General features: G+C 37.1%; 1 protein-coding gene across 1 annotated transcript in view; it reads left to right on the top strand.

The window, feature by feature from the left end:
• Positions 1-12,804, top strand: part of LOC306817726 (copine-8) — a 67,297-nt gene that overhangs the window by 25,564 nt on the left and 28,929 nt on the right. Inside the window, exons 5-6 of the mRNA XM_079334840.1 lie at positions 4,638-4,677; positions 10,781-10,857. Coding sequence (XP_079190966.1) covers positions 4,638-4,677; positions 10,781-10,857 — 117 coding nt within the window. The remainder of the gene's footprint in view (positions 1-4,637; positions 4,678-10,780; positions 10,858-12,804) is intronic.

The following is a 12,804-nucleotide window of genomic DNA, read 5'->3' as shown; positions in this document are numbered from 1 at the left end:
CTTCGGACTACTCAAAGCTCTTTTACCCAGCAGGTCACACCTACACTCTCACACACTGATAATAGTGGACGCTATTTAGTAAGACCTTCAGATGTAACTAATCCCATTAGTTACCATTCATACGCTGTTGACAAAGCGGCAAGGGCAGTTCAGAGTTAAGTATCTTGCCCAAGTACATGTTGCTGCAGCAGCTGGGGATCGAACCCCCAACCTTTGTGAGATAACAACTCTACCACTGCGCCATAGCCACCCAAAGAGTCTCTATGACGAAACTTTAAAACCTTATAGAGGTTTCAGGGATTAATGATGAAAGGGAAATATTTGATTTTGTAAATGGTTTATTCTAGAGTGACAAAAAGAGCTATTTTATTTGTTGTATATCTATCTTCTTGTCTATCTTCTTTGTTGTATAGATTTGAGGTGTAATACAAAACAGGTTTGTGTTAAAATGTTATACACTGCTTTACTCTCATTTTTTGTAGATCACTAGAAGGTTATGTAGGCTTCACGGTGGATGTGCACGTTGGTTTAATTCATTCATGCCAATCAAGAAAACATTTGATTAATTCAATACGCTTCAATCTGTGTGAAAATGTGACAAAGTGTTCCTGTCACATTGCCTAAGTCCGTATTTAACTATCTATTAAAATGTAAAATATGTTTTAAGACAATGTAACGCATATTCATGTCATTTCCTCTACATGAGAAACAGTCTATCTCTTTAAACTTTAAAAGTGACTTTTTAGATTCGTGCCCTGAGACAGCTTCATTCATTTCGTTAAATTAGTGTTATGTTGATATCAGTCTAAAGCTACTTAAAAGTATTCTTAGTAATGGTCCAATATTAGCTTTACTGCTGATCAATGCAACTTGCTAAGCTGGCATGCCGACCTTAAGTGCATCCTCTTAATGAGCCACAAATTAAAATGACTAAAATACTTAATAGGTTAAATTCTAACGTGTCTCCACAGAAAAATGCAAGAGTGTATATTTTTCTTCCAATCACAGCCTTGCTTCTATACATGTTTAGTGATTTTAAATACACAATTTTAATGTTATGGCATGTCATGTAATTGCTGTTGATTTATGGCTTTAAAACAGACATCAATACACCCCTTGCTTTCTTTCCTAAAGGGGAGGAACTTGGCATTCATTCTCTTATTACTGCTACTTAAAGTTCACCTCTCTATATCATTTCAAATGAACTCTGACTATGTACATTTGGATCTCTGCATTACTCAGGGTACCTGTAGGTATTAATATTTGTTTCCGTTGATGCTATCAGGAGACAGAGGTATTTGGATTTATTAAGCCACCAGCCTGCGTGTAGGTGAGGGGATTTTCTTTCCTAATTTGCTCTCAGATCACATTTCTCATTGAATCACAGAGAGGATTGTGGAGGCTTATTTTATTAGATGGAGACTAATTACATTATAATCTATAAACCAGGGAGCTATGCCAACCACCCAAATGGGATCTGAAAGTTATACTCTGTGAGGAGGAGTTAACTTCTATCTGTGTTTCGTGTGTGTGTGAGTGTGCCGTTGCCATTGAAAGATGAAGGATTGAAAAAAAGAAAGCGACTATATAGTTTCTTAGCTCAACAATGTAATTAAAAATGTTGCCTATTTGCCTTGGGGTTTCTCTATTCTCATGCCATATGAGCATCAGTCTTGTGTAATTACTACAATAGCTGTTGAGCAGCATATTCACACTATAATTAACTTTCTTTTGTTACACATTTTTTTATAAACAAAGACACAAAGTGGTAACAAATATCCTAGATATCTGAACACCTTTTGGCTAAATTTGCCATTTTGAATCTAAAGTAGGTCATTTGTGTGATTCATGTAGATCTGCAATGACAAATAATTGTGGGGTGCGGGGTTAAATCTGCGACGCAAGCTCTCATTAATCTAGTTCACCTTATGGCAGTATGTTCGTTTGGTCGACACAGAAGTTTCTTTTTTTTTAAATATATGATGCATGAGTCTCTGTTGGCTAAACTGCGCCGTGCTAAACACCTTTACTGCTGGATGACCGGGTTGTGCCCTTAGACTGTTTCGATGAAATAACAGTAGCGCATGGAATATACTTAGATGGTGGCGCGAACATTAGACGTATTCCTGTTTGTCTCAGCCTCACTCTGACTACAGCTGTATGAAGGAACCTGGGCTGGGAACCATAGGGTCACTGGTTCAAATCCTTTTAGGACCAAAATATGACACATTTTATTTGTAACGCACCTTACAGTCAAAAGAACATCTCAAAGTGCTACATATAACATAAAACTCTATTAAAACAATAGCTAAGAGTCAGACAATTAAAATAAGGCAAAACCTGAGCATAAAAAGTCCTTGTTATTTATTTATTTTATTTTTCATTTAACCTTTATTTTTCCAGGTAAAGTCCCATTAAGGTTAAAAACCTCCTTTTCAAGGGAGTCCTCCAAAACTCAGTCAGAGAGATTTACTTTATTGATCCCAAGCTGGGAAATTGTGGAAACATAACATACAGGCTAATGCAGAGCTTAGTCCTCTGCTTAAAACGAAAAAACTGTTTAGGTTTTCTTAATTTGATTACTGTAAGTAAATCATTAGATATTATTTATTGATGCTGATTAACCTAACTCTCAAGAAAAGCTTTTGATGGTTCGCTTTGCCTGTGTGCATTGCCTGCCAATTATCATATTCTGTCAAAGGGTTTGGTGCTATTCAAGTGTCCTGTGTTTTATTGGCATTGTCAATTTCAATTTAAGTACACCTATGAAAGATATATTCCCAGATTCTGGATTTTGCCTCCTTAGATGGTTTTAAGTGCTCAGAAGGTCAGTCTTACAGTAACCATAACAACCGTGGCTGCAGGGGATGGTGGGTGTAGTACAGTAGTGGACAGACTCCCTTGAGGGAAGAAATAGCGTTTAACCTTTCATATCTTTCTGCTCGACTCATATGCCATGGGACCAAGTATTATCACTCAGTAATTGACAAGTGAAAATCTATTACTCCCCCCTGCATTATTCAAATTGAATACAAGGAGGAATTACAGAGTACTGTAGAAAAACCACAATAATGTATTGGCTTATTACTCTGGATGTGTGTGTGTTGTTGCTACTATTTTTCAATTATGCGCAATAATGTGAGCGAAACATGCATGTTCCTTTGTATGTTGTTAATAGGTCTTTTTAATTCACAGCACTTTTTCTGTCACAAATATACAGTTTAACCCCCCCCCCCCCCCCCCCCCCCCCCCGATATAAAAAACTGACAGCAAAACAAAATAAACAAGGAACTGAAAAAAATAAAGATGAACAGCAAAAACAAAAAGACTTTTTATATGTTTGTGATTCCCAGTAATGATCCCTATAGTATATATTTTTGACACTTTTTCTCATAGCTGCTCCTCGGATATAAAACGTTGCCATAACTTGATTAAAGTTATCCTTAGATCCTTGCAATGAAAGTGTTGTATTTTCTAGATTTAGATATTGTCATATCTTTGAACCAGTGTTTAAAGGAGCTGAAGCAAACAAACATTTGTCTTGGCAAAAGTCTGTATTCTTTACAATATATCTGGAAGAGAAGGCTGCTAGTCTAAATGTGACTTCAAAGCTGTGGGTGAGGGAGAACCCTAAAAAAAACAAAGATGAAATTATAGAAGTCACCTTCAAAAGTGTAATCTAAGTAGAACAAACCATAACTGATTTAATGAGCCATTCGCAGTGTCACTGTATCATCCCTGTACTTGGACTCGCATGGCTTAATCTTTGACACAGGCAACATCTGTATATTTTATATTTAGATCAGCCTGCCAAGCTTCCAAATAATGATTTATTGTGTCTGAGGTAGATATATTATAAGGTACTGCTTTGTTTTGAATGAATAATTGTGACCTGCAGTGTATGAATGTGTTTTGTGTAGTCGGAAGACTTGAAAGCACTATACAAGCTCAAGTCCATTGACCCTCTACCATACACCCTAATTACATAAAATGCACACACACAAACCTTTACACAGGAACATGCAGACTGCATTTTACTAGTCAGTTTTACTGTTCAGTCTTGTCAAGTAAAGAAATTGCTCAATATTTCTTCTCCAAATAATAACCCAGCAAAGGACAATCCTTTATAGATGAAATGACAATGAACTGTGAAATGACCAAAATTGCTGAGTGAATGGCTTGTGTGATTGACTCTCGTTCTTTCTGATAGTTTCTTCATTTAAGGGTCCTTTTTGGACAGTTTGTTCTTGCTGCAAGCACTGTACATATGACACCCCTGCAGCTGAAATGGAGAAATAATAAAGATCAAAAAGAAGAGTTCATGATATGGTTCACTAAAAGAAGACTATAATTTGCTCATTTAGGGATAAGCAAACTAATTTTGTGGCTAATTACTTCCCCTCCCAAATACATGCATTACCAGTGATAGTGTCCACAATGTGTCAGCTACATGGAGGATGCTTGTAAACACTTGATACAGGAAAGGAAAATTCCCAGAGCCTTTAGTGAGCTTGTTGGTGACAAACTGGCTCCAGTTCTGATTTCCTCCATGTGTTCCCAGCTGAGCGACTGTCACCCTTCATCAGTTTCTTTTGCTCTGACTCTGGCTTTCTGTTTCCCTTTTTCTCTTCACACAGGTATGATGTTGATTCAAAGAGTGCCAACCTGTCCAAACATGTAAGTACCAAAACTGGTTTTTATTACCTTTATGCCTACACATTTAAACATAAAGGTTCATGTCTACTTTATTCGTTTGGCTGTGTCCGTGTTGTGTGTGAGTGTCTGTGTGAGCATGGCTGCTGTCCTCGTTGTTATTACATCACATTAGCTTCATTTCAGCCACTAAACAGTAATCTGCACATTACTAGTGTGTTCATCTTCTTCTATAAAAATAACTTTCACAAACTAAATGAATATTCCCCCCCCCCCTTTTGTTTTCCCCACTGATTGCAGCGATAGGAAAAACAGTAGTTGGACAGTGCGATTACTGTTCTTTGTTTTAAAACAGTAATGGCTACGTTCTGTGTATTTTGTCATGAGAATTATTTCTGAAAATGCATTCCAACGCAGCTCTGAGCATCTAGTCACTTAATAATATATCACATGTTAAAAACTCTCATGCATTTGAACAAAAGGAGGTGGACCCAATTGCAGTAAGCAGATATAACAATTTATTTGACCAAAAAGGCAAAACAAAATCTTACTACTCAAAAATAAAAATGTCAAAATATAAACAAACCACAAGGAATCACAACTAACAGGAGCAGGGACATAAGACAAAGAACTGATACAGAGGGGAAGAAACGCTGAGACTAAATCGACACGGAGCTAATCAGACAACAGGTGAAAGTAATGACACAGGTGAAGACAATCAGGGCAATCAGGACTGAGGAAAACACAGAGAGGAAGGAACGAACGCAAGACCAGAAAGACTATGGACAAATACAAACCAAATCATGAAACGCTGAAGACGCACAGCACTCAAGAATGTAACTAGAACATATCATAGGGAGAAATTACTCAATAAAACAGGAAACACTAAAGAATAAACACCACTAGGAAACATTAACACACAAAGGAAACAATCACCGCTAAAGAATCATTCAAAACTTAAAAAAGATAACTCAAAACTCTGAACATAAACAAGACACAACAACACTTTATTGAGTTTGATGGCAAAAGCAGAAAACCATTTACTTAGCTTAGCATCTTAGCCGGATGGACAAGGTTCAGCCAGGTTCTGTCCAAATATAAACAAATAATTAACTCTTCCATCTTGGTATAAAAGCAACAATAAAGGGATAATTAGCTGATCTCTATCTTGGCCTGGACCAAACAACCAGCTAAGGAGTCCAATGGATTGCTGGTCTTTGCGGTATATAGTCCTGAGCATAACCCCCTCTATTTTAAACTGATGTAGTTCATGTAAGCAAACTGTATATGTACCAATTTGGACATTTGTTTCCCTGTTTCTAGCCTTTATACTAACTCAATTAGCTGGCTATTGATTATTGATTAGCTGTAATTGACTTCATTACAGACTACAAACATAAGTCTATCAGTTGTCTTATCCAACTTCGGCAAGAAATATTTTGACTATTTGCCAAATTGGCAACTTTTGACATTAAATGGACATTTACTGATCTGGACCATGTGTGTTTCTTTTAAATCACTCTTTATAATGTTTTTTTGGGAGATGTTTTTTTTTGTTTGTTTGTTTTTTATCAAATCTGCTTTTCCCTGATATCTGTAATATGTTTGAGCAGGTGTTTTGTTAAGGGCAAAAACCAAGCTGGTCTGTGACCATCCAATGCACAGTCTGATATTGCTGTATTTCTCTCTCATAAACTGTGAGTGCTGTCTGGACTCTCACATTTATAGCTGTGGTGTCAGTAATAGTCAGAGTGCAATAAAGTGTAGCTTCCTCCCTCTAGTCAGTAGTTCTTGGCTGCCGCCAGGCTGAAAATAGCAATCAGTGTGTATATAAGTTGCCTGTGTGTTTGTATGTCTTTGTATGTCTGCAAAAACTAATTCCACTTGACTTTTTTTTTCTCAAGTTCCTCAAGCTTTGCAGCAGACAGTCACTGTTGTTCTGCCTCAAGGCAACTCACTCCAGCTCTTAACAGTGTTTGCACTTTCATATCCAACCCAACCGGTCTGCCCGCATTTTTCAAAGAGAGTGTGTCAGTTGTGTCATAAACAAATACAAAGAGGAAGGGATTACTGGAAGAAAAATAATAGAACTAGGAAATGGGTGCCTTGGGAAATTAAAATGGATAATTTTATATTTTAGTTTCAATGATAGAATCGTTTGTAATATTGAGAACATTTCCTTTTTATTGTTTCCTGAAGTCACAATTATGCTAATGCATTACCTACTGTATGTCATTTGCTGTTTACAAAGGATAAATGGTGGATTGGCTTACATAGGCTTAAATTAGCTTATTAAGTGAATGATCTTTTCAAATGCACCATGACCTACTTGAAACTGTGATGCTTTTGTTTTTTGAATGGACTAGAGAGGAAATGTAGTTGACTACATGAGTGTCACATAGGTTGTGTCTTTGGCTTTTACTTGTTTCTTGTAAGTATGGGTTGAAGCCTAATAAGCTTTACACCTGGTCAAAAGTAACCTTGAAACTGGGAACATTTTCATTGATTTATCTTTATTAGGTTTCCACGTGGACCAATTTTTTAATAACTTCTGGGGAGTTGATACAAAAGGTATAATTGAATAACCTCTGTAGAGGCACCTCTGTGTACTTTTTGAAACGAAGAGCAATTTTTACAGCAGATATATTCCATTTTTGTTAACTGATGTGCAGTTGGCATTGGGGTAAATTTAATGCAAAAGGAACAATATTGGTAGGTTTTCCTTTTTTGGTTTTTGATAACAAACCACATTTTTAATAGGCTGTATGTCAAAACAAATGATTTGATGCAATTTTAAGATCGCTGAATGAAAGCCATCATTCTGTTATAGCATGCATAAAGGCTCCTTGTTTTTTATTCTCCTCCTTTTTCTTTTCCTCTAACGATGGAATCTGCTCTCTTTCTTACACCCATGTATCCTTGTCATCTTATTTTCTCTCTGTCTTGATCTCTCAATTTCTCATTTCCGTCCATCACTTTCAATTTTCTCCTCTTGCCTCAATCAATAATCTCATACAAGTAAAGCTAGGCCTGTACACTGGGAGGCAGAGTACCAGCCTTGATGCAGGTCTCTGGAGGGAAGCCAGAGAGCCAATCCATTATGGTGTTTTTGACATTGGGCTTCAGGCACACTTGGGAAACTGGTGTGAATGGGCGTGGAATTCATCTGGACAGGTCGAGAGATGAAGAAAAAACAATGTTAAATATCACTCTAAATTCAGTTCAATTCATACAGGTCTGGCGACCTCTTTGCAACACATCTTAAATATTTATTTCCATGTATTTTGTTAAGCTTGGGTACATATATTTTTGTATTGTAAGTTTTATTAAAATGTTTAATACTGCAAAAATAATAAAGTGCAGCTTTAGAATTTGCAAATGGCTGTATACATTTAAACAGTTTTAATTGAGTATGACAGAGCTAACAAATTCCCCTCTTTTCGTAGTTTTTCTGTTGTTAAAACAAACTTAGCTGTCACATATTTTACGTGACATTTCTCTCTCTCTCTCTCTCTCTCTCTCTCTGAGAGACCTTAAAAAAATACACTGTGTGCATCTTATATACCAGTGAAACTTCTATTCCAGATTTTACAGTAAGTGCAACTCACCTGCCGATTTAAAAAGCAAAAAAAATATAATGGCAAGACAATATAAAGGTATGAAGAAAATAATATTAAAAGTTCAGAAGTTATTGGAGGTGAAACCTATTAATTATAAGCACTTCCATTTTTGTTTCTTTACCCCTAAGTTTCTTTTGCTGCGAGCAAAAGAAAGGGTGGCAGGCAAAATATGAAAGCAGGGAATATGAATGCAATTGAGCTTCTTTGGACTTACAGTGGAAAATATAATGGAAGGAGCAAGAGTCAATTTACCTTAGAACTCCTTGAGCTGGAAAGGCTGTCATATTTGAGTTAACCGTGTTCCAGTTGAGAATTGTGTAGATAGACAGACAGACAGACAGACAGACAGACAGACAGACAGACAGACAGACAGACAGACAGACAGACAGACAGACAGACAGACAGACAGACAGACAGACAGACAGACAGACAGATAGATTGATAGGAGGTATCCACCCCCATCTATGTGTGTTAGAATAGGGGGGCGGATGATGTTGTGTTGTATTGTGTTGTGTTCAAAAAATTAAAAAACATGCTCCTCACATAACTCCCCAGCTCCTTCAAGTGGGAGTAAAACTTGTGGAGCATGTAAAGCATAGCATCAACCATTCAAATGTGCTGCTGGTATATGAAAACTGTAAATGGTCCAACCTGTTGTCCAAGACTGCGAAGAAGAAGTCGTTCCAATGTCTTTATGGTGTGTGATGTGGAAGCCACCTGCCTAAAGTAATGTTTCTTGTCTAGACTGCCTACTTTAGGTGTAAACTCAAGTTGAAGACTCACTAGAGGGGTTCTGCCACCCAGGATGTGCAGTCTATCAGGACGCGGTTTCTGAAGCTTAAACCTCATTATACCCATTGTGAAGATCAGGGGAAGGGTGCCAGGTGTTGGGGGAGTCTGCAGTCAGCTGTGTGGAGGAGATAGGGAGGTATATGTTGTAGATAAAGTGGACAAATGGAAGCAAGCTATGTACAGAGAAACCCTCTGCGTTTATAGCTGAACAAAATACATAGGCTGAACAAACAACTTTTATTACACCAACAATGGCAACGATGTGAGAGAACTCAATAGGTACATAATATCCTCTTAGACCAACTGCTCAATATGTGGCAGAACATATTCACTTTGGAGGTACAAGGACTTGTTGCTATTTAATATGGCGCATAGCAACTGAAATGGTGTCTGAAAGGGTGGAAGAAAAAAAGAGTGGAAGGTGTTGAGAGGAGGGATGCATAAGTTTATAGTATTTCATGGTGAAATACAGGCGATGAGATAATTCTGAAACTGAAGGAAGTTTTCCCCCGCCAACGGCAGCCCCCTTGAAGGCATATACCTATAAGCTATACCTTGTCCTTTTTAATTGACAAAAAAAAAAATAGCCCTTTTTTATCATATTTACAGAATGTCATGTCATTTCTGTGTTTACAACTTGCCTCCGCTCTCTGTATCACGCACGACGGAGCATGCCCCTCGACAACAACCTCCGTTACAAGGGACATTTACTGTATGGACTCTCCCTCAAACACTGTGAATCATCATTCAAAGAAAATAATCATTTTTAAGTATTATTTAAGAAATGATTTTGGCTTAATTCAATTCGTCAATAAAAAATGTAAGTGATGTCATTGAAATTATAGCGGGTAGATTGATATAATTGGTTAAAGTTGAACATAAAAGGCTAATCAATTAAGCAAAAAGTATCCGTTACTATATATACAATAGGCGCTGCTTGGAGCTGCTTCAGTCAGGTAGAGACGTTGTCCATAACACTCTCAATGAAGTGCTCCATTGTGTAATAGCTTTCACACAATTAGAGAAGTGGGTTGTAATAAAGTGTGTTACAACAGTTGTACCACATACTTACTCTTCTTTTGTGTTGAACATGAAATACACTGATTGATATTCTTTTGATCTGACAGACAGCTATAAATTCTACGTTGCAAAAATACCTGCAAACATACTTAGCAGGCTACTAGTTTTCTAAATTTGTCATGCACGTTTTCTTTTGTATGTTCCATTAACTTTGTGTTTCTGCCTACCTGTCGGTGTCAGCTGTAGAGTTTCATCATGTAAGGCTGAACGATTTATCGTTTTCATTCTATTAATTTAGAGTTCTGGCATTTAAAGTTTTAACTGGTATGATGTAATTTCCTGTCATGTTTGCAGAGCTGCCAAGCGTCACGCTTTGAGTGTGACAGTCACGCAATTTGACCCATTCTCACACCACAAGACACACCTAACATTTCTCACGCTTATATTTCCCCATTCAATACACTGCCCCATCAAAATACGATGCGCGTCTATTCAGGGACTTCACCTGACTACCTGTTCATATGTTATGTTATGCTCTCTAGCTCAGTGACAAGCTTCATATTTGTTTCTCTTTTTTATCACTTTGGTCGTATCAACTGAATGTATACTATGTAATTATGTTTTGTACTATTTGTGTCAAGAAAGTGAACATTTATACCTATTTAAACATTATCTCTCTTTCTGTACCTTTGCAGGATTTTCTGGGCCAGGCTCATTGTACTCTCGGAGAGATAGTTGGATCATTGGGCAGTCGCTTGGACAAAGCCCTCGGGTGAGTAGGTTTCATGTTTAAGTAGTTAGCTGACTAATGTTTAGTGACGATAACAGCAAATAACATCAAATGATTCTCAGGACATTTTGGAATCATTTCTCAGTAGAATTTAAATGATAATCAATTGTTTAGTGAGTGGCAATGAATAAGCAGTGCATGCGTGCTAGCATTTTACATAGTTGTTGCATTAGGAATGGTTTTTCTTTTCATTCAATGAGGACCCTTTAGTGGTCTAGCATTCCTGAAAAAAATTTATATATTTGTATATATTTGGTCTGTATGAAGTGAAACCCACAGCTTCGTTATTGGAACAACTCGAGTCGAACTAAGGAAATATCCCTGACTTCTGTTTCTGGGAAGACATTTCATAGACCTTTGAAAGAATGTGCACACTCACACACATTACAGGATATACACATACTGTACACACAGGGGCCCATTACAGAGGTTGTCTTCTACAGCTTGTTAGACAATCAAGTCTTTGCTGCAGTACATGTCAATTTTTTAATTTATGCAGGTATTTGTAGGTGTTTCATGATGGCGTGATGCTCGGAGCCTAATTATACTTACTTGTTGTTGTTGATGTGGAAACTGGCAGTGGTGTCCCTATTTGGAAAAAAGTACAAATCTTTGATTTAAGTAATGAGTGAATGGAAATGAGGCGTTCATAATCAAGCGGTTATGTTGCGTGCCCCATGATGAACAGAGGCTATAGTCCTTGTTTCATCGCCCATGGGCTCAAATCTGACCACTACTTTTTGCTGCAGATTAGCTACCAATCATTCCACGATGACCTGTCACCCTTCAGCTGTCTAATACAGGCAAAAAGGCCTACAAAATACCTGTAAAAACAAATGGGTGTATAAAAATGATGGAAAGAGTAATAAACCAGACATAATCTCTGAGGTGAGCTTGCAGAGTTCCTTCGTTTAGAAAAAGTGAAATCTGGATTTTGTGTACATACCTAATTTGTATCTGAGTGCACCATGAAGAAAAGAAATAGCTTAAACCCAAGTTGTTCCTGCTGCTTCAGCCGAAGCACGTGAATGTTGGTTTTTATTAATCAATACTGATGGACACTAAACATTGCGGCCTCTGCAATCTAATCTATGAAAGTGTTGCGAATGGGTAGGTGTTACCTGGATTGTACAACTGCTTTGATCAGTTAGAAGACTAGTAAGCACTTTACAATCTCAAATCTATTTACTATTTACCAAAAGTAAAGATTAGTAAGTAGTACTAAATAAAGAAGGTGTCAGTCTTTTTTAATGATGAGGACTTTCACTATTCATATAATTGTAATCACATATAAATACAGATGAACAATTTTAAAATTAGCTTTGTTAGCAAGGTATATGTACACAAACAAGGAATAGTGCAATAATGAGGAGTGAGTGAGGAGGAATTACTATTATTATATATTTAATTTGTGTGTATTTGTTTTATTACAGAAGGGCATTGGCATCTTTCATGAGTTTCGCTGTCCTGAGCCATGTTTTGCTCTGCTCATGTGTTCATACGCAGGTCGAGTTTTTGTCTTTGACACGGTCACACCGACTGACACATATCCTTGATGGTTTTTGTCCGATGCAATGCCATGATATACATTTTGGCTGAGCCTTTTATCTGAAGAAGTTGCCTTTTCTCATACCATTTTTTACCATCATATACCACATTCTATTGGTTTCTTTTAGAAAGATAGTCTATTTCATCGAAGCAGTTTACATACAGAGACAATTGTATAAACCTGCCAACTTTTAACATTGTAATTGAAACACAAGGGGAAACAGGAAATTTCATAGATGGTTATAGGCCATCTAATCAGGATCCACTTTTGGTCTGTTTTGGGGTCTCAGAACCACAGATACAGAACATTTCTCGACCATATTTTTAAAGCTGTCATTAGTGATTTGTTGCAGAAATAGAAATGCTGGCATAAATAATTAA

Source organism: Symphodus melops, assembly GCF_947650265.1.
Source record: "Symphodus melops genome assembly, chromosome: 22".
NCBI lineage: Eukaryota > Metazoa > Chordata > Actinopteri > Labriformes > Labridae > Symphodus > Symphodus melops.
The sequence above is the reverse complement of the archived record's forward strand: the minus strand, read 5'-3'. Positions and strand labels throughout refer to the sequence as shown.